A 19,825-nucleotide genomic window follows, 5' to 3' on the forward strand; every position below is an offset into this window, starting at 1 on the left:
GCTGAGTATCAGTGTCTGATCCATTCTGCAGCTGGTTCTGAGCTCCCCGTTGCCCACTAGCTGTTGTGCTCAGGAAAGCCCAGAGTGTCCCATGCAGGTGTGGGGTCAGCTGTGGAGCCTCTACCACTGAGCCAAAGCACGGCAGCTGGAGGCAATGGGCCACTGGGCATCAGTGGTGGCCCAGGGGCAGCGGGCTGGGAGAGGGAAGTGGTTGGCTGGAATGGATGGGAAGTCCTGGGGCAGGGACACAGCAAGGCTGAAGCAGAGGCGGTGCAGGGTGCAGGTGCTGCAAGGGAAAGCAGAGGACGGTGAAGGTGAGGATGAGATGCTGCCCACCCTCCACCACGTGCAACAGGGCTGGGAAAGCACCTTGCCAAGGGTTTTCCCCCATCTTGCCTTTTTGCTGAGCCACGGCTTCAGGGGAAGCGTTCAGACCCAGGACATGCATGACAGCAAAGAGATGGAGGCAGCCTCCATCCAGCACAGGGAGGGAACTGATTCCTCTCCCTTTCCAAAGGAGGGTGTCAACATGCCCCAGACAGAGCTGCAGGCTCCCTGCTTTCCCCCAGGCACACCCCACAGAGCCCATGTGTCTCTGACTCAGCAGGACTCACCGAAGCAGTGCTGGGGCCAGCAGCCATCCTCACTTGAAAGGGAGGCTTGGCCCTGCTGCCTTCTCACAGATCCAGAGGTGCAGATCACTGGGACCAGTGCACTGGGCAGGTTTGATGCTCCCACGGCTTATTATGGCGCAGGTTCCATTTGATTTTGACTGCCAGGGCCTGAATGGGGAAACAACACATCAAGCACGGACATGTTCTTTCTACAAACCCTGTTGAGGCAGCTGCAGCTGCTGACAACTCGTTTTTGTGCACTGGCAGAGGAGGGGTTGGATGCTGCAGTCAAAGGGGAATCCCCCAGTCCTTCCCTACTGATTTCACTGGCTGAAGGCTCAGCTGATGCATCCCTGGTTCCTCGGGCAGGCTGAGAAACACGGTAAAAGGTTTGCAGTGCTTGCGACACCCCTCTCAGCCTGAGGCCTCAGCTTGAGGCCCCCCTCTCAGCCCTGCTGCTGGGGGTTGTTCCATGGCTGCAGTGGGGAGAGCCAGGTCCTCCCTGAAGGCACATGGATGACCAGAGGAGCTGTCCTGAGCCCTGGGTCTGCTTTGGATGCAGCTGCTGTGGGAGGGCTGAGGATGGAGGGCCAGGTACTCAGAACATGGCCAGACAGGTTTGTTCCTCCCCAGTGCTCTCAGACACTGCAAGAGGAAGCAGCAGCAAGCTGAGGAGGTGGTGCACGTGGCAGGGAGAAGCCCAGGACTCTCCACAGACAGGAAGGCTTGAGCTCCCTTTGGAGAGGAATCAAGAAAGCATACAGGGGATGGAGGTGCTCAAACACTTTGCCAAGACCCCAGATAAAATTTGGGGTTTCTTCTGTCCACTCTTGCTACCTCCTGCTTCACATGCTCTGCCTTTTACCCATCCCCCTGAGTCCTGGCTTTCCATTTGCGTGTCCTCTGAGCATCTCATCACACCACTGCACCCACCTTCCCTCAGTCCCTGCTGCTCTGATGCTCTTTGATTCCCATGCCCTGTGCCTGTAACTGGGTACTGTTGGGATTTAAAATGCTTACTCGAGTCATGCCAGAGGATGGGAGTTTTGGCAAGAGGCAGTGCTGCCATGTACCTTTCATAAAGGGAGCCATCCACCCAGAACCAGGCCTCGGAGCCCCCTTCACTGTCCGGGTCATCTTCCTCCAGCCAGCCATAGTCGTACCACGGAAAACTGCCCTTCTGCAATCCAATCCAGTATGGGACATCTGCATTCTTCAGGAAGGTCTGGGGAAGAAGAAAATGTGCTTTTCCATGTTTTATTCCATGGCACCTATGTAGTGCAGGGTGATCATGTCCCCAAGGAGCCCCTGAGGCTGGAGTTCCTTGAGGCAGGACAACTCAGCAGCCCTGGTGCCCTGATCCAGCTTGGGAAACATCCAGAGCTGCCAGAGCTTTTCTATCCCATGTCAACTGCCAGCCATGTGCTCCAGAGAGCACCCTTGCACCTTCCAGTGTTTAGGCAGGACAGGAGGCCCCCAGAACTGTGCTAGCCCATCTGGGGACCCCATGGCTGGATACACTACCTCCTGCCCTCAGCTCCCCAGCACCCTACCGGTACAGTCCAGCGACTCCAGGATTTGGTGACCAGAAGCTGAGAATATGTCTTCTCACACTCATCTCTGCTGTCTTCCCATGTCTTCTTCTCCGAGGAGATGAAGAGGCACTTGCCCCTGTACAGCAGCCAGCCCGAAGGGCAGCAATCTGTGGGTAGGGGCACAGCTCAGGGGTCCACGCTCAGGGTCTCATCAGAGGCTTGCCCAGCCACAAATGCCCTGGGGAATAACAAGGAACAGCCCCACATCTTCCCAGCAGACATCACAAGAACTGCCTGCTTCAGGCATAGCTTCAGCCCTTGGACACCCTGTCCCCATCATGTGGTCAAAAAAGCCAGTACTTGCCCCTCGGCCCCTGCTGAGGGGTGCCAGTCACCTGGAGCACCCCCTCCATCATCACCCTACCTATAGCTGTGCAGGAGCGCAGCAGGGCCACGGTGCTCTCACTGTTGTTGAGCCTCCCCTGCACCTCCTGCACCTCCCTCTCTGTCTTGCCCAGGACCCCCGTGACACGACGCAGCTCCACGTTCACTCTGTCCAGCTCCATCTGGGTGATGTTGCCCTCACGCCATGCTCGCTGCAGCTCTTCTCTGGCCCATGCCAACTCCAGTTGTGTCTGCTCCAGGCTCTGCTCCCGTACCCTCAGCTCCTGCGACAGGCGGCCCTGCTCGGACGCGTGCTCGAGCGAGGTGTCCCGCAGGCTGCGGGTGACCTGCCAGTCTGGGGACAGAGTGGGTGAGCTGAGATATGGCATGGGGCAGTTCGGGCAGGTGAGATGGGCAGGGCAAGACGGGGAATTATCCATGACAAGTGGGAAAGGACAGGAGGGAGGCAGGGATGTGTACGGTTAAGGGTTGGGCAGGATCTGGCAGGGGAGAGCAGGGCAAGGCAAGAAGGGGTGTAGGAGAAGACACCTCCCTAAGGGCAGGGAGGTTAAGGGCAGGGAAGGTGCAGCAATATGAGGCTGGGCAATGCCAGGATGGGAAAGAAAAGGAGCAGAAATAGAGAGAAAGATGGATGATGGGAGGGAAATGGGGTACGAGGGATGTGTGCAGGATATAGACCAGCTTGTGGCAGACAGGGCAGAGGAACTCAGCAGTGAGTGTGCATGAGCATGTCTCTATTCGCCCACAGTGCTCACCCCAGCCAGATGCCTCCCTGACCCAACCACTCCCTGCCCCAGATGTTCACAGTACCCCAACTCACAGCAAGCCCCCAGGGCCACAGTGGCCACCAGCAGCAGGAAGATTGCCAGCAGACCCACAGGGATGCACCACCGACGGGACCAGCATGCTGCATGACACAACAGACAACAGACCTTACCTAAAGAGCTGGAAAATCCCTGACAGCCCCCAGACCTCCTTCCTTGGTACTGGCAGGAGACAGGTGGCATGACAGCACAGGTGGTATGGTGTGAGTGATGGGAGTGGGAGGGCTCCAAAACACCACCCACAACCCACACCAGGATCACCCTGGGTCTGCTGGAATCCAGCTGGATACTCACCTGGGCCGGGCTCTGGTCCATCCGCATCCTGCTCTGCCAGCGCAGGCTGAGTGTTATCATAGGGGCTCTCTGCCTCATTTATGCCGAAGGCTGTTGGAGGAAGGCAGGGGAGAGCAGCTGAGGCCATGGGGTCAGGCATGGCAGGGACAGCGTGGCAGGGACCGCAGGCTCTCACCTGCCTCCAGTGCCTGGCTGGCTGTGCTCTGGCCCCCCATCACTTTGGCAAACCTCAGGTCAGCATAAAGCTGGGCCATGTGGGCGAACACTGGGCGAGCCCTGAGCCTTGCTGGCTCCTGCTCTCCCCTTGGGATGCCTTTCTGAGATGTCCCTGTTCCCACTGATCGCGCTGTCTCTCAGAGGTGCAGCCAGCATCCGCAGAAGCAGAAGTTTGCTCTGCACTGTAGCAGATGGGACTAGTGAGGCACGTCTGCAAGGACCAGCACCCTCTCATTGGTCCCAGAAACACTGGCCTGTCCCCTCCCACGCCCTAAAAGTGTTCATGGTCCCCCTAGGCACAGGGCAGGGTGAGGGCAGCACAGACAGATGTCACAGCAGTGGCAGAGCAAAAGATAGACCCAAATCCCTGGGCTTACTGGAGAGCCAGGGCAGAGCTGGGCAATCTTGAATACAGGAGCAAATTGCCCAGTAAAGCAAATTGTGGACAGCTCCATGGAGTTCTTCACAGATAGAGATTTCTCCTCCCAGCCTCTGAGAATGGAAATTTCCCCATGATGTATTTTGTTCCACTTCTTACCCCTTCCCTGGTCCCCTCAAAGAAGACCCCAGCTTTGGCATTGCTCCAATGAGTTACAAAAATCAGTGGCATCCCCTTTGCCTTCCCTTCCCAAGACCACAGTCCCAGCACTCACATGTTCTTCTTGGTCCCTCCAGGTCCTCAGCATCTCAAAGGTCTCTACTGAAGTGCATCCAGAGAAGGGCAGGTTTCAGAAGGGCTACCCCCAAACCCTCCCACTGCTTCCCATTGCCTGCTACTGCCTCCCGCTCCATTCCACTGCCTTGCCATTGCTTCCCACTGTCCTCCAGATGGCCAAATGGGCACATCTTGACACAGCCATTCCCTGGGACAGCACTGGAGGTGCACAGTGGTGCTGGTGGAGCACAGTGTTATAAAGCCACCGTCCATCATCTCTGCAAGAGCAAGGGAAGTTCTTCACCAGTGGAGAAAGGGAAAAAAATCAAAGCCAGTTTCAAAGGGGAGAGGAAGGAGGTTTAGACGGCTAAAGATTGATAAAGAAAATGGAGCATGTCTGCCCAGGCATGCAGGGGCCCAGACTAGGGAGGACATGCAGGGGAAAGGCCGTGGGATTTATTGGGTGACTGCCCAGTGTACCTCCTAATGCTAGGAAGAGCTAGCCTGGAGAAAAAGGAGAGCAATGGGTCATAACCCTTCTGTGTCTGGGATGTGGCTTTCCATATACTTGCTGGCAGAGTAGAGAGATGTGGCCATGGTGAGAGGAGAAGTGAAAGCTCATGCTGCAATGTGGAAGTCCCTTTTAGGTGTTAGGGCAGTGATGCTCAGATCCTGAAGCAGACCACTAAGAAGAGGGAATCTCCACCCTGGATGGAGTCAGCAGCAGGGCTACCTGTTCCCAGTTGGAATCCAGACCTGCTCTCCCCTGCCCTAGGGAATTTGATGAATTCTCTGTAGGCTGAGTCCTACAACTGTGCCCCATGCTCCAGCCCCGAGCTGCACCGCCCCTATGCCATCCCAGGGGACACTGAGCAGTTTCGGTGCGTTGAGGGGAAAAAGATGATGATGCCTGGCCAATGGCAGGGCGCCGGTGCTGTGGCCGTCCTTTCCCCTCCGCTGCACCTCAGCACACTTCTGCTTCTGCAGAAACCAGCTGCATTTTCCCTTTGAAGCGGGGCAGAGTGTGCAGGGGCATCGGGCCGCCCGGGGCATGGCCCAGAGCGTGGTCTATGCCGACCTGAAGTTTGCCGCGGGCCCCTCACCCACCGTCCCCGACGACGATGACAGTCCCTACGAGAACGTGCCGCTGGGGCCGGTGACGGCAGCGCCCAGCCCAGGTGGGAGCGGGGATGCCCCGGCGCAGGGTGGTGGCAGGGGACCACGGGGCGATGCCTGCAGGTGCTCCTCTCTTGCAGGGCGCTGGACCCGGCGATGGCGCGACCCCACAGCGCTGCTGGCAGCCAGCCTGCTCCTGCTGCTGCTGCTGCTGGTGGCCGTCGTGGCCCTGGGCGCTTGCTGTGAGTCGGTGACTGCCGCGGGGTGGGGGCACCGGGAGGGCAGCACCGGGAGCGGGCGTGGGGCTGGGCGAGGGACTGGCTGCGGGGCGATGGCAGGCAGGAGGGTGCCTGGGACTGGGGTCCGGGGCTCTTGCATGGCCACCACGAGCTGCCTCCCACTGCCTACCACTGCCTCCCATTTCCTCCCCTTGTGTCCCCTAATCTATTCCACTGCCATCTCACTGCCTTCCGCTGCTTCCCAATCTCTCACACTGCCTCCCGCTCTCTATCACTACCTTCCATTTGCCCCAGTGTCTTCCCATTCCGAAGCCCATTCCCACTCCCACTTCCCCACTCCCTCCCATTGCCTGCCATTTCCTCCCACTGCCTACTACTCCCTCCCATTGCCTCCTAATCCCTCTGACTGCCTCCCCATCACTACCTCCCATTCCCTCCTACTTACTTCCCACTGTTTTACATTGCTTCCCCATTTTATTCCCACCGCCGCCTGCTGCCTTCCCACTGCCTCCCATTTCCTTCCCATTTTCTTCCCACTGTCGCCCGTTGCCTCCCACTGCCCTCCCACTGCACCCAAATCCTCCCATTGCCTTCCCATTGCCTCCCACTGCCTCCCACTCTGTTCCGCTGCCTTCCCATTGCCTCCCACTGCCCTCAAATCCTCCCACTGCTTTCCCATTGCCTCCCACTGCCCTCAAATCCTCCCACTGCTTTCCCATTGCCTCCCACTGTCCTCAAATCCTCCCACTGCTTCCCATCACCTCCCACTGCCTTCCACTGCCTTCTCATTGACTCTCCTTGTCTTCCCACAGTCTCCCACTGTCTTCCAATGTCTCCCCTCCCCTTGCCACCATTGGGGCTTCCATTCCCTTCCCACTGGCACCCCCAGGACAATCTCCACCCACAGCCAGATACTCTGACCCTACTGTCCCTCACAAGAGCCACGCCCCAGGCAGGGCCCCATGCCCATGTCTCAGCTCACCTGCCCTGTCCCCAGACTGGCAGGTTTCCCGCAGCCTGCAGGACGCCTCCCGGCAGCACACGACCGAGCAGGGCCGCCTGTCACAGGCACTGAGGTCACAGGAGCAGAGCCGGGAGCAGACACAACTGGAGCTGTCACGGGCCAGAGGAGAGCTGCAGCGACTATGGCATGAGTACAACATCACCCAGATGGAGCTGGAAAAAAGGAATTCTGAGCTGAAAAGAAGGAATTCTGAGCTGGGGCATACCCTGGAGGAGCTGGCTGTGCTGCAGGAGGAGATGCAGGTGGTACAGGGGAGGCTCAACACCAGCGAGAGCACTGTGAGCAGCCTGCGTGCATGTGTGAACACAGGTAGAGCCTGATGGGGTTGGGGCATGGGTGATGTTGCTGCTGTGAAGATGCAGGAGCTGAACTCAGCCAGGCTGAGCTTCCCAAGTATCCATAGAAGGATGAGTACCTGAGCTGTGCTCTTGCCCCCAGATTGCTGCCCTGCAGGCTGGGTACTCTACAAGAGCAAGTGTCTCTACATCTCGGTGACAAAAAAGACCTGGCAGCAGAGCTGGGAAAACTGCGAAAATCAATCTGCTGATCTGCTGGTCCAAGACAAGTGGCCACCATTGACAGTGCCGGTACAGAGCAGGGGGGTTGTGGTACCCCAGGAGGGTGGGGATGGGCAGGGCCCTGCAGGGCCACCTGCAGCAATATCTGTGGAGGTGCCACAGGGGCACCATGAGGCCCAGGTCCCCATCCTGGCAGTCTCAAGGGAGAAGCATAGCGAGCCCTAGCAAGTGCTGGTCATGAAGCAGGTGGTTGACAGCTTCTCTCCACCCTAGCATTTTGTGCATGAGTCTAATGCAACGTACTGGATTGGACGAAGATTTTCTTATGGGCACTGGAGACCTGTAAGGACAGACGGCAAATACCACTGGTAAGTGCAGGAGTCCTTGACACAAGCACCTGCCCCTTTGCATACTAGAAAGGTGCTGTTTTGCCCCTGTGACACCCCAATAAGGGGATTTATGGTCCCATGAGCAGTTCCCCAAGGGAGGGAGGTGAGGGTAGGGCCAAGCTGTGGGGTGCAGTGCCAAATATCCAAGTGGCAGAGAAGAAGAGCAGCAGGAGGAAGGTGACACTTCCTCAGGCTGATCTGTGTGCTAGGTGCCTTGTCTGCCCCAGCAGCACTGGCATCTATGGGAGATGGTGTTCACAGTGAGGAGGTTGTCACTGCTGCCCTGAGATGTGCCCTCTTTCCTAGGAAATACTATAATTCAGAGTGCTGGTCAGTAGTTAACTGGGAAATGTGGAGTCTTTCTTGTGACAATACCTTCCGGTGGATCTGCGAGAAATCCCCAGACCTGAGCAGTGCATCTGAGACCCGACCTCCTTTTCTGGCCAAGGACTGACTGCTGCCACTTCGCTCCATCACTGGATTTGGGAGCAGGAGCTGTCCTGAGACATGAGATCCTGTCCCCTGAGCACATTTTGTGTCAATTGCATTGCAAAACTGCTGGGGAAAAGTGTCTCTATTTTCAAGCAAGGATTTTGGAAAATAGACCTTATTCCCGTCTCCCACACTCATGCGTACACATATTATACTGCTTTGTACTGTGTCACTGCATGTCCCCGTGGCCAGTGCAGCTCTGATCCAGGTCTCCAGTGCAGAGCCCAGCTACCACCTTCTTTGTTACCCCAAGGCTGCCCCTTTGTCACCCAAGGGAAGCAGAATCTGTCATTTGCATCTTTTTAGAGCTGGGGGATGATACACTGATGTCCTCAACCAATCCGTTTTGGGCACACTTACAGATTTACAGCCTGTCCCTTCTCTTAGCATTGACAGCTCTTGTCCTGCCCTTACTTCTGCCTTTATCACCTGCCCAGGGCTTTGGGCTGGGTCCTGCCTGGAAAGGATGCTGACAGTGGTGCTATCACCATGAGAAAAATGCCCTGAGACCATATAGGAAGTAGGGGAGTGCTGGGGAGCCTTGAGAACATGGTGGATGAATGAGGAAACTCTGAAACCATGGGAGGAAAACAAGGGCAATGAAGAGCCCTAAGACCATGGGAAGTGAATGTGGGAATCCTGAGACCATGGAAAGAAGGGAGGTGCAGTGGAACTGCAAATGAGGGTGGTCCTGAAAAAACTGAGGTGACAAGACAGTGGGAGAGAGGAAGGAGCACTGGGGATACTTGGGAATATGGGGAAAAGGGGAGACCCCCTGCCAGCAAGGGGGAAAGATCCCTAAGAATGGGTAGGACCTTATCTGCCAAAGGAGGGTGATGAGACACCCTAGTCCAGGACCCAGATGGGATGTGGGGAGAAGTCCAGAAGCAGTGCTGGCCATCCCAGTGGCCTACAATGGAGCAATTGCAGCACTGGACAAGGGGAGGGCTACACATGTTTTCTGTCTGGACGTCTATAAAGCCTCCAATACAGTCTCTCTCTAAATCTGAGAGAAATTGATCCAGTGGGTGAACTGCTCAGTGGGTAAGGTTGGACAGCTGCATCCAGTGGTCAAGGGCTCAGTGTCCTGATGTGGACACTGGTGATAATGTTGGTGCTCAGGGATCCACCTTGGGACCAATGTTATTTAGTACTTTTGTCAACAACGTGAGCAGTGGGATCAACTGCACCCTCACCAAGTTTGCAGGCAACACCAAGCTGAGGTGTGAGGACACACCTGAAGGACAGGATGCCATCCAGAGGGACCTGGAAAACCTTGGGGGATATGATAAATGTCCCCCATTGCTCTCCCCTTATCCATAGCCCATTGTTCCCACAGCAGCAGGCAGGTCATACAGGTATCACCTGCCCTTGGTAAATCCTGCCCATCTTTCCCCATCCATACTGGATGGTCACATGCCCAGGAGGTGTGCTACATCTTCTTCCTGGTATCAAGGTGGGACAACAAAGCTCAGCTTGAGAAAGGTGATGCAGGTACAAGAAAGGGCAAGACAGGAGCCAGCAGAAGAATTGTGGCAGAGGCAAGGGGCATCCAGGAAAACTAACAGAATCCTCAAAGGGACACCAGAGACACCACCTTACCTACCTTCGCCAAACCACCCTCAGGGCAAGGCAGCAGAGGTGAGCTGGAAGGCTGGCACAGACATCCCCTTGCTGAGGAATACCTCTGCTCCAGTGCAGTTAGAGATGCAGATGGAAGCACAGATTGAGCTCTGGGTGCGAGCCCAAGGCAAGAGGCTGTGAACTGCCAACCTTTGGGATAGCAAAGGGCAGGAAGATGAGTGGTGCCAGACAGATACATGGACACAGAGACATAGCAGGAGCTAGGAATTGCTGACCTTTTGGATAACAAAAGAGAGGGGTGATGAAAGCGAGGTGGATGGACACAGAGATGGGGCAGGAAAAGAGAACTGAGGAGGAGGAACAAGGCTTGAGCACAAGCAAGACATTGAGGAGATAAAAGCCCAGGGGTTTGTTTGTTGGGCATCCCTTCTCAGAGGAACCATCTCGAGCTGTTTCTGTGTTACTGTGCTGTGAATAAATGGCTCTGTGGAACAAGACATCTGAGACTCTTCCATGGGAAACCTGCAACAAGATGAGTGCTCATAGGCATCACCCCATGGTCCCACTGCCATCACCCAGTGCTCATCCTGTGCTGGGGTATCCCTGTGGCAGTGGATGCAGCTGGGCTCCCACCCAGGCTGGCCACTGTCAGCACCAGCCCTAGCAGCAGGTTCTTGTAGTGAATGCCATCCTCATTGGGGTCTGCAGGGCACGTGGGGACAGCAAGCAGGGGCCTCAGCAAACTGCAGGTCAGTCTAGGCCACACTCAGGGCCATGCAGGCAGCTGGGCAGCAGCAGCCCAGGAACCCAGTCCTGTCCTTTTCCATTGTGGTCAGGTGGCAAAGTGTGGCTAAGAACATACAGCATGGAAACACATCTTCATACACAGAAAAGCAGAAGCGTTGCTTTATTTGCAAAAAGTGGGTTCTTTCCTGCGTATGTTCTCACTTTAGGGGTTGGGGGGTGAATGAACTCCCTCCTGCTCAGCATCCTCTGTGTTCAGGTCCCCAGGCTGTGAAGAGCCCAAGACCATGCATACAGGCCACAGCAGGGCTACACTTCCCCACGCATCACCTTCCCCCTCCCAGTCCTGCTCAGGCTGACAGGCTGCACTGCCTGTGGGGGCTTGGTATTTTGCATGTGCTGGGAGGGAGTCCCAGTCAGATCTAAGCCAGAGCTGCAGGCTGCTGGAACAACTCAGTGGTCTATACCGATACCAGAACAGCCTCTGGGACCAAACAACTCCAAATTAAGGCCTAGAAGGGCTTTTAGGCTCTCACACACCACCCAGCCTCAAAACAAATGAGGGTGTTTGCTGGAACATCTTCAGACCAGGCAGGCACCAGCAACAAGCTGCTGTCCAACCCAAGTCCTCCACAGGACTGCAGAGGCCAAGGGTCGTCTCTCAGCAGCATGCCCCAAGAAGCAAAAGTCCAGGCAAACACCATGATCAGAAATCCTAGAGCTTTCACAGGACCTGTGCCAGCCTGCACACGAGCTGCTTCCCACTGCCCATGGGAATATTTGGATTTCTGCTGGCTCAATGCTGGCTCCTGGCCACAGAGCAGCAGATGCAATTCCCCACTTGTCAGTGATGCAGCTGAGTCTGAGAGCTGGAGGATGCACCTCCATCCTACCACCCCCACACCCCACAGCTAGCTGCATTTATTGACAGAATTTATTGGCAAAGTGCAGAGTTCCAGAGAGTAAAGAGGTCCGGGCCAGGAGGCAGCGGAGCCTGGGAATGGCCATGCATTGAGGTCAGGCAGGGAACAGGGTGGTGGCACAGGCTGGGAGTCGCCACAGCCATCAGGGCCTCACACAGCTGTAGGTGGTGTTTCCCCAGAGGAAGGCAGGAGGTGAGGACTGGAGCCACTGCAGGGTGGCTGCCCTCTGCTTGCAGACCCATCTGAGAGCTTCCGTGCATGCACCACCTAAAAGTCCCAAGCCTGACACCCTGCCACAGGCCTGGAAAGACCTGGTGTAGCGCTGGATTGGGAAGATCCTGCAAGGGAGAGAGTGGGCTGAGATGGAATGGGCAGCAAGAACTGAGGCTGTCCCATCAGCAGCTCCTGCAGCCAGGGACCAGACACTGCATAGGGATCCTGTGGGGGAAAGTCCACCCTCTCCAGGGAGCAGTCTCCTGCCAGAGTCCTCCCAATTAGGCCACATGCCCTGATAACCCCAGCCCCATCACTCATGAAGTACCTCCTGGTCAGTCCTAGCAGGGCTCAGCACCAACCAAACCCTGCTTTTGTGGGATCCCCTGCAGCCCCTCACCCAGAAAGAGTGTGGGCACCAGGGTCAGGCTCCTGCTAAAAACACTCCTTCCCTAAAATGCCCCAATGCAATCCTAGGAAGAAAAGAGGTGGCCAAAATATGGATCACATCCCTGTGTGACTGTCCCCATCACCACCCCAAGCCTTGATGCTGGACCCTCAGCACACCTAGCTGGGAAAAAGCTGATAGCCTCACCCTTCCAGTGTGGTGCCATCCAGCCACCTCCAGTCAGACCTGATGCCGTCCTGCCTCAGCCCCACGTGAAAGGCATCCATGTTAGCTGTGCGCACCAGGAAAGCCTAACACAGGAGAGGACCCATGTGAGCCCCCTGGGGGGACATCCAGCCCAGCCATACAGTCAGTGATGGGGGCTGTGCTGCATGGGCACAGCACTGCCAGCTCCCCACCTGGAGGCTTTGCTAGGCTTTAGGCACATGGGCCAGGAAGCTGAGACAATGCAGTGCGTGGGTGGCTGCTGAGGGACTGTGAGGCGGTCACCAGGACAGCCCAATGGTCACAGGGAGCTGGGCAGGCCAGGCTGGGTGCACTCACCAGGGTGGTGTTGGCTTGGATGGTGACCAGCTGTGCCCCTCTGGAGCAGCAGTCCTCTCTGCTCTGCTCCCAGCTCTTTCTGGCAGAGGAGAAGTAGTAGCACTGCCCCGCATCCCAGAGCCAGCCAACCGGGCAAAATTGGCATTGCCCTGCACACCAGAAACACAGCGGGTGGGACGGGGCAGCTGGCAGGGGCTGCCACCAGCCCCCAGCCCAAGGGACCAGGAGAGTGACAGTGGGCAGTCATGCACCAACCAGCCCATTGTGTTTGTGTGTCTGCCCCACAGAGACCACTCTGCACTAACCCTCACTAGGGAGCCCAGCTCCAACCCTCCAGACCCAGATCCCTGGGAAGAGAGGCTAGTTAGAGGAAGGTGCTGGCATTGAGCAGGGCAGGGAGCTGCAGGTTTGGGGAGGTGACACAAACACAATTTCCAAAGTTCTGGGAACTCAGGTAAGGTTTCAGCTGCATCAGAAGCTGATGTCATCTGCACAGGGATGCTGGTGGCATCCGTGATCCTGGTGCTGGTGGCATGCCCAGGTAACACTGAGACATCTGGGGTCATCTCTTCTAAAGATGGTCTCAGCTGTTCAGCCTGTTCAGCAGTGCTGGGGCAGCTCTCCATGCCACAAGCCAGGGGACAGGCAGTAAAGGCAAAGGAATATGTAGGGATAGAGCTCAGGGAAACATCCTCAAGTATGGACAGATCCTACTGCTTGAAAGAAGCAATAGGGCCCCCTCCAAACCTTATCCAGGAGCCCTCCAGGTTCTCTTACCTTCCAGTGTCTGTTTCCCATAGCTGGGGTTCTCTTCTATACTCCAGAGACCGTGTGTGCAGCTTGTTTGTTGTTGCACTAAATCTACAGCAGAAGAGCACAGGTATGTCCCAGCAACTCTGGGCTCCTGCTCCCAGCAGCACCCAGTGTCCTCTCCCACAGGACAGCCTCATGCAGATGAGGTGTCCCTTCCTTTAGGTACACCAAGCCTGCCAAGGTCCTTTAGATTTTGCTTGGGAGACTTCCATGCAACAGGCTTTCAGGCAAAGCGCTGCTGTCTTTCGGTTTCAGTATCAGCGTTGTCCCTCCTGCCTTTCTTTCACTGCCATGTGATGGAGTGTCTTTCCCCAAGCCCACGCTGTCGCCCCAGCTTCCTTTTCCAGCCACGCAGATGGTGTCTTGTCTCACCAGTTTATCTTCTTGCCCTAGAACCCTAGATACCCTCAGCCCCAAGCAGAAGGACCCAACTCCATGGGGAAGCTGCAGCTCAGTCTGTTAGTACACAAGTGCTATGATGCCAGCCCTGACCCTAGGACCCCCTCTGCAGAGATCTGGGCACTGGATGGCTGGTACTTACAGTGGAAACTCAGGCTGACAAGGATGATTTGTGCCAGCAGGAGCATCAGGGAGAGGAGACCCAGGCTGAGGGCTACCCAGGACCAGGGCAGGCGCATTCGCTTCTGAGGAGCTGAGAAAAGGAGTTAACATAGACTGGAGAGTGGGGATGGAGCAGTGGGGAACCTTGAGCCAGAAAATGTCTGTGAATCCCAGGTAGAATGTCAAGAGACAGTGGGGGAGCCTGGAAAAAGCGCTGGAGAGCCTATTTGCAGCAGCTTTGTTGTCCTAGAAATTATCTTCTTACAAGAAGATAATGTTACAATGTTTGGCAGAGAGAGCAGAGAGGGGAAATGTCTGTGCCTTGGCAAGGGAATGCAGTGGGCATGTCCTGGCCTTGAGCCCCTCCTGCATCCCACCCCGAGAGCAGGCAGTCTGCAACAGAGCTGGAGAGGAGCTGCTTGAGAAAGGACACCCAAAAAGAGGGAGGTGGGGGGAGCAGGTCTAGGAGGACATTTCTGGGGAAGGCAAGGGGCTGCAGGAGGGCAGGGAACCCATTGAAAGAGTTGGGGGACCATTACCTGGAGTGGGGGGAAAGCGCAGGTCAGCATACATGACACCCTCTTCCATCCCTTCCAATGTCTCCTGCTCTGCAGCCAACAGGGGCAGTGGCAAACCCTTTCCCAGCCCAACTTCTCAGACTGGTGTGATGCAAAATGTAAAGTGTCACTTCCTGGTGGGGTCCCCTGAGGCACCACCTGCAACAAAAGCCCAGAGGGTTGTGGGACTGTCAGACATTTGGGGCAAGGGGCAGCCCTGTTGAGGCCAGCATCCCAATGTCCCAGCATGCCAGCAGGAGGGAGCCTCACAGTCCTGGCTTTGGGGCAGCAAGAATGGGAATGGCTGCTGGCTCAAACATGCAGCCACAGCTGGGCTGGACAGCCAGGTCATGGAGTTGTAAAGGACCTTAAAGGTCATCTCATTCCAAATCCCCTGCTGAGGACAGGGACATCTTCCACTAGACCAGGTGGTTCAGAGCCCTATCCAATCTGGCTTTGAATACTGCCAGGGATGGGGCATCAACAGCTTCCCTGGGCAACTTGTGCCAGTGCCTCATCACCTTTGCAATAATTTCTTCCTAAAACAGGAAAAGCCATATGGGAAGCAGCTGAGGTCACTTTGTTTGCTCAAGCCCAGAGAAGAGAGACTGAGGGTAGACTTCATCACAGACTACAAGAGAAAGCAGAGGGGCAGACAGTGATGTCTTCTCTCTGATGATCAGTGACAGGACCTGAGGGAACTGTGTCAGGAAAAGTTTAGCACAAATATTAGGGAAAGGTTTTTCACCCAGAGGGTGGCTGGGCATTGGAACAGCCTCCTCAGGGAAGTGATCACAGCACTGACAGAGCTCAGGAAGTACTCGGACGATGTTCTCAGGCACATGGGGGGATTGTTGGGGGTGTCCTGGGCAAGTCCAGGAGCTGGACTTTGATGATCCCAGTGGGTGCCTTCCAACTCAGGATATGCTGCAATTCTATGATGAATATCTAACCTAAACTTGCCCTCTGACAGTCTGAAGCCATTCCTCCTCCTCCTCCTCCTCCTCCTCCTCCTATCACTACACACCCTTGCAAAAAAGTCCCTCTCCAGCTCTCTAGTAGTCCTTCTGGTACTGGAAAGCTACTTAAGGTCTCCCCAGAACCTTCTCTTCTCCAAGTTCGACACGCGTGGCTCTCTCGGTCTGATCTGCCCTTGGACTGCACGGGAAGATTGGGTATCCTTGGGGCACAGGACACATTCCCATGTCCCTCTCTCCAAGGAGCAAGGCCACCGGGTGTTTGCTTACAAGCCACTTGTTTTACATGGGGCTGGAGCAGCATCTCAGCCCTGGAAAATGTGGGGCTGCGGTGCTCCTTCCCTTGCCCCAACCTCCGGGGCTGCGGTGATGGCCACCCTTGCCGTGCCCTCGTATGGGGGAGCGGCAGAGCTCCTCCGAGCCCCCGGGAGCCTGCGGGCAGACAACGACCCCGCTCCGAGCCGGCGGCTGTCGCTGGGGGAGGCTATCTCGTCCAGAACTACGTTTCCCAGCGTCTCCTCCCGGAGCTGCACATGCTCGATGCGACTCCCGGCGGGGCTCCCGGCAGCTCCCGGCGCGGCTCCCGGCAGCTCCCGGCGCGGTTCCTGGTGCGCCTCCCGGTGCCGCCCCCGGCGTGGCATCCTCCCGGGATCCTCCTTCGGGAGCGGTCGCGGCTCGGCCCGGCAGCATGCCCCGCGGGCGAGCCTGGACGCAGGCGGAGGTCAGCAGCCTGCTGTCGCTGGTGGAGGGCTCGGGGGGCGCCGCGCTGCTCATGGCCTCCACGTCGCGACCCAACGAGGCGCTCTGGCGAGAGATCTCCCAGGGTCTGGCCGAGGCCGGCTACGAGCGCAGCGTGGCCCAGTGCCGGTCCAAGTGGAAGGCGCTCAAGCAGGCTTTCCACTCGGAGCGGGTGAGGCGCCGCAGGACAGGACACCACTTGGCCCTGCTGCTGCCGCCGCACTACCGAGCCGTGAAGAGCATCTGGCAGGCGGCCGGGCAGCCCGTCTTTCGCGAGAGGAGGATGCCAGGTGGGTACCGGGGATGGGTGTGTGGGCTTTGCAAGGGTGGCCGGATATGGGGTGCTGGTGGAGCGCTGGTGGAGCACTGGTGGTGCATGGACACCCAGGGTCTGTTGATTGTCTTCTCTTCCCTTAGACCCGGTGAAGCTGCCTTCCAGAAAGTGCAGGTCAGCCCTTGCCACACGCTCTCCATCCTCACCAGAGCCACCAGGTATCCGCGGGCTCATGCAGCCGGACTGGGGCTTGTCCTGGCTGCGAGGTGGCAGACACGGCTCTTCCCCCAGTTACTGAAGCTCTTTTCTGCACCCCTTCACCTCCTTCTGCAGAGCATGACATTGGCGGGGACACTTCCAGCACACTGCTGTCACCGGTGCTGCAACGTGCGAAGGACGAGCCAAAGAGTTGTAAGTACTGAGCTGCCCTGCTGCCCTGAGCTGCATGGCCACGGCTCCAACCCAAACCCATGCCAGCATGATGGGAACGGGACGCTAAGAGGATCAGGGCATCCATCACATGTTCCTCAGCCGGGAAGGTCAATGATGGGTGTGTTTGGACTTCTGTCTCCTCAGGCTTTGGCTCCAAACCAGCCCCAGAGCATGTGGGGGTAGGGCTGGCTGGGATAGGGCAGGAGGGGATCTCAGCCTGAGGGCATGGCAAGGCTGCTAGCTGCCCTGTGATCAGAGGCAGATCATGAGGCGAGAGGTCTGGAAGGGACAGTGGCCCTGATACAGCGCAGGGACCTCGTGGCTGGTGGCATTGCAGGGCATGTGACTCCCTTCAGCAATTCCTGGCTCCTCACTTGCCCAGGAACACCATAAAGCTTCAGATGAGTTTGGGCTGTGTGTGAGGGCCAGAGCTGCCTTCAGTTCCCTCGCCCTCCAACCCACCCATGTGTGTATCCTGCACACCCCTCCCTGTTCACACTCCCAGGGATTTGGCACTGAGGTGATGCAGGACACATCCCTGAGTCTGGCTTGCATGGGTGCCACAGCCATCTTCCCACACTGGGTAACTACCTTCTGTCTCCCCAAATTCCCCCTGCAGTTTCAAGTGGATGTGGGATTCTCCTTCTCTTCCAGTCCTAGTCTGTTGTGTAGCGTTGCTGTGCGCTGCCCCGCCGCTGCTGCCTTCCAGCCCAGAGGTGGCTGCATTGCAGTGGTGGGTGAGTGACTCCTGCTTTTGTACCTAGCTCTGAAATGCTTTGGGGCTCTGCAGGGCACTCTGGAGCTGTGGCTAGGGCATGTCAGGCTGAGGGACTGGCCAGGGCAAGCTGGGCAGACCCCAGGCTGGTGGTGTATCTCTCCTCTCTGCTTTCTTCTCAGCAGCTGATGGGGACCACATTACTGGAGTGCCACCCACACCCTCTGCCATGCCATGTAAGGCTTTCCTTGCCCTGCTCAGCCCAGTAAACCCCCTCAGCCCCACAAGCAGGGTCTCATATGGTTCTCATTGCAGACGCCAGTGGGTGCTTCCCTCCCCTCTCCCCCCTGGGTGAGTACCATACCCTGGCTACCATGCTTGTGTGCCCTGGGGCAGGAGGTGGCTGCAGCTCACAGGCTGTATCTGCTCTCCTTCCAGGCTATCATGCTGACTTGAAGCAGGAAGGAGCTGAGGGAAAGGCTGGTAAGTGTCTGCAGCTTTTAGCAAGTCCTCGTACTCCAGGGCACAGCTCCATCCTGTCCTGCCAGTGAGAAGGGCCTGGGTTCCCAGAGGCAGTGCCCTCCCAGGGCTCTGTGTCATAGTCAGGCTAAATTTGGGGCTTGGGTGTCTCCATCACTCTTCTTGTTTCCTCCATGCCAAGCTTTCGTGACAGGTTTTCCTGGTGAGACGTCCCTGGGGATGGCAAGAGGAAACCAAATGCTGCCACTGGCTGCTGCAGCCACAGGCTCCCACGGGACAGCAGCCATGAGTGAGCAGCCAGCAGCCAGTGAAGATGCATCAGACACAAGCCTGCATGGTGGGTGCTCCCTGCAGCTTCTCAACAGCCTCACAGGGAGCTCTTGGAGCTATAGTGAGGTGCCACTGACCTCTGTCTAACTGCAGGGTCTGATGTGACGGGCTTGCTCCAGAACATCCAGCAAGTGCTGGTGCAGATCCTGCAGACGTCACGGCAGCAGCAGGCACTACTGGAAAGCCTGGCCAGCGATACAGCCTCCCACTTACACCTCCTCTCCCACAGCCTCGTGCAGGTGGGCAAGACCCTGCACCAACTCTTGCTACAGACCCATCCTGGCCCCACTGGCCACTCTGTCCCCCACGTGCCCCATTTTGAAGGTGGCTCTGGAGTGCCCTGCTGCCCTGGTGCTCCCCACCCTTCTCCAGATCAGAAAGAGGAGCCTCAGCTGTCCCCTGATGCCAGGTGCATTCCCCCCGGGAGTGCCACCATTACTGGCCCCAGGAGCAACGACATTGCTACAAAGCCATGGCATAAATCTTTACGTCAGAGGTTCCAGATATTTTGAAAGTTTATACTAGAGAGACATTTTCATAAAATTAAAAATAGCTTTTCTACCAGCAATGGCAATTGACCAATTCTTTCCCCCTCTCTGGGGAATGTTCCACTTCTCACTTTCGAGATGAGTATGAGGGAAATTCAGCTATTTACTGACTCCGAGAAACTCCCAACCCACACAGCACAGGGCAGATGTATTTTTCTACCCTTTACAACAGCACCTGGGGTGGGTATCATGCCCTCCTGGGGGATGTGCTGCTGGACTGTGGAGGAGAGCAGTGCTGCTGCCAGGAGTGGAGGCCAGGAAGGAGCTGCATCCTTCTCCAAGGGAAGAGGGGTGGGTGATGCTGTGCTGGGGAAGCAGCGTATGCAGCAGCCATGGTTCCTAGTGTCCAGGTCCTTGGCAGGTTTCTTCCAGGGGACAATCTGGGGCTTTCACAGCCAATGCTGTGGGCTTGCCACACACTCAGGTGGGACCCCCCTGCTCCAGGAGGGATCTTCCTGCTTTAGTACGTGGATCATCATCAGGTAACAGTAGCTGCAGACATGCCATGGCATATTGTGCCTAGAAAAGAGCTTCTGACTCTTGCCTGGACCCCACTGCCTTCACCAGTTTGTCCACGTCCTGCATGGGGATGGGGCAACGTGCTGTCTGCCTCCAGAATCTCCTTGCCACATCTAGGGAGATGAAGAGCACAGCGTGTAGACA

At 56.9% G+C, this 19,825-nt stretch overlaps 4 protein-coding genes across 7 annotated transcripts; 2 read left to right on the forward strand and 2 right to left on the reverse strand.

Annotated features, from left to right (window-relative positions):
- Window positions 1-99: 99 nt before the first annotated feature.
- On the reverse strand, window positions 100-4,332 carry LOC117010756 (B-cell differentiation antigen CD72-like). Its single transcript, XM_033085682.1, has 8 exons — window positions 4,266-4,332; window positions 3,835-4,070; window positions 3,375-3,718; window positions 2,574-2,888; window positions 2,168-2,316; window positions 1,688-1,839; window positions 615-782; window positions 100-286 (listed from the first exon to the last, which is right to left on the reverse strand). Exons 2-7 carry the CDS (start codon window positions 3,924-3,926, stop codon window positions 644-646), a joined length of 1,191 nt encoding a protein of 396 aa, XP_032941573.1. The 5' UTR covers window positions 3,927-4,070; window positions 4,266-4,332; the 3' UTR covers window positions 100-286; window positions 615-643.
- On the forward strand, window positions 4,158-10,402 carry LOC117010550 (B-cell differentiation antigen CD72-like). Its single transcript, XM_033085081.1, has 6 exons — window positions 4,158-5,721; window positions 5,800-5,901; window positions 6,896-7,231; window positions 7,361-7,509; window positions 7,714-7,808; window positions 8,136-10,402. Exons 1-6 carry the CDS (start codon window positions 5,595-5,597, stop codon window positions 8,281-8,283), a joined length of 957 nt encoding a protein of 318 aa, XP_032940972.1. The 5' UTR covers window positions 4,158-5,594; the 3' UTR covers window positions 8,284-10,402.
- A 1,312-nt stretch (window positions 10,403-11,714) lies between these two features.
- Window positions 11,715-14,699, reverse strand: LOC117010595 (killer cell lectin-like receptor subfamily G member 1). Its single transcript, XM_033085229.1, has 6 exons — window positions 14,651-14,699; window positions 14,092-14,202; window positions 13,515-13,598; window positions 12,738-12,886; window positions 12,381-12,484; window positions 11,715-11,910 (listed from the first exon to the last, which is right to left on the reverse strand). Exons 1-6 carry the CDS (start codon window positions 14,697-14,699, stop codon window positions 11,715-11,717), a joined length of 693 nt encoding a protein of 230 aa, XP_032941120.1.
- A 1,618-nt stretch (window positions 14,700-16,317) lies between these two features.
- Window positions 16,318-19,178, forward strand: LOC117010753. Of its 4 annotated transcripts, XM_033085676.2 has the most exons (8): window positions 16,318-16,673; window positions 16,801-16,875; window positions 16,991-17,068; window positions 17,987-18,040; window positions 18,120-18,155; window positions 18,243-18,287; window positions 18,478-18,621; window positions 18,708-19,178. In XM_033085676.2, exons 1-8 carry the CDS (start codon window positions 16,334-16,336, stop codon window positions 19,124-19,126), a joined length of 1,191 nt encoding a protein of 396 aa, XP_032941567.1. In that variant the 5' UTR covers window positions 16,318-16,333; the 3' UTR covers window positions 19,127-19,178. The 4 variants fall into 4 exon arrangements, with proteins under 4 accessions (XP_032941567.1, XP_032941566.1, XP_032941568.1 ...); XM_033085675.2 differs by having other exon boundaries at window positions 17,990-18,040; window positions 18,120-18,287; XM_033085677.2 differs by lacking the exons at window positions 16,318-16,673; window positions 16,801-16,875; window positions 16,991-17,068 and adding an exon at window positions 17,075-17,826 and having other exon boundaries at window positions 18,120-18,287.
- The last annotated feature ends 647 nt before the right edge of the window (window positions 19,179-19,825 follow it).

Source organism: Catharus ustulatus, chromosome Z (genome assembly GCF_009819885.2).
Source record: "Catharus ustulatus isolate bCatUst1 chromosome Z, bCatUst1.pri.v2, whole genome shotgun sequence".
NCBI lineage: Eukaryota > Metazoa > Chordata > Aves > Passeriformes > Turdidae > Catharus > Catharus ustulatus.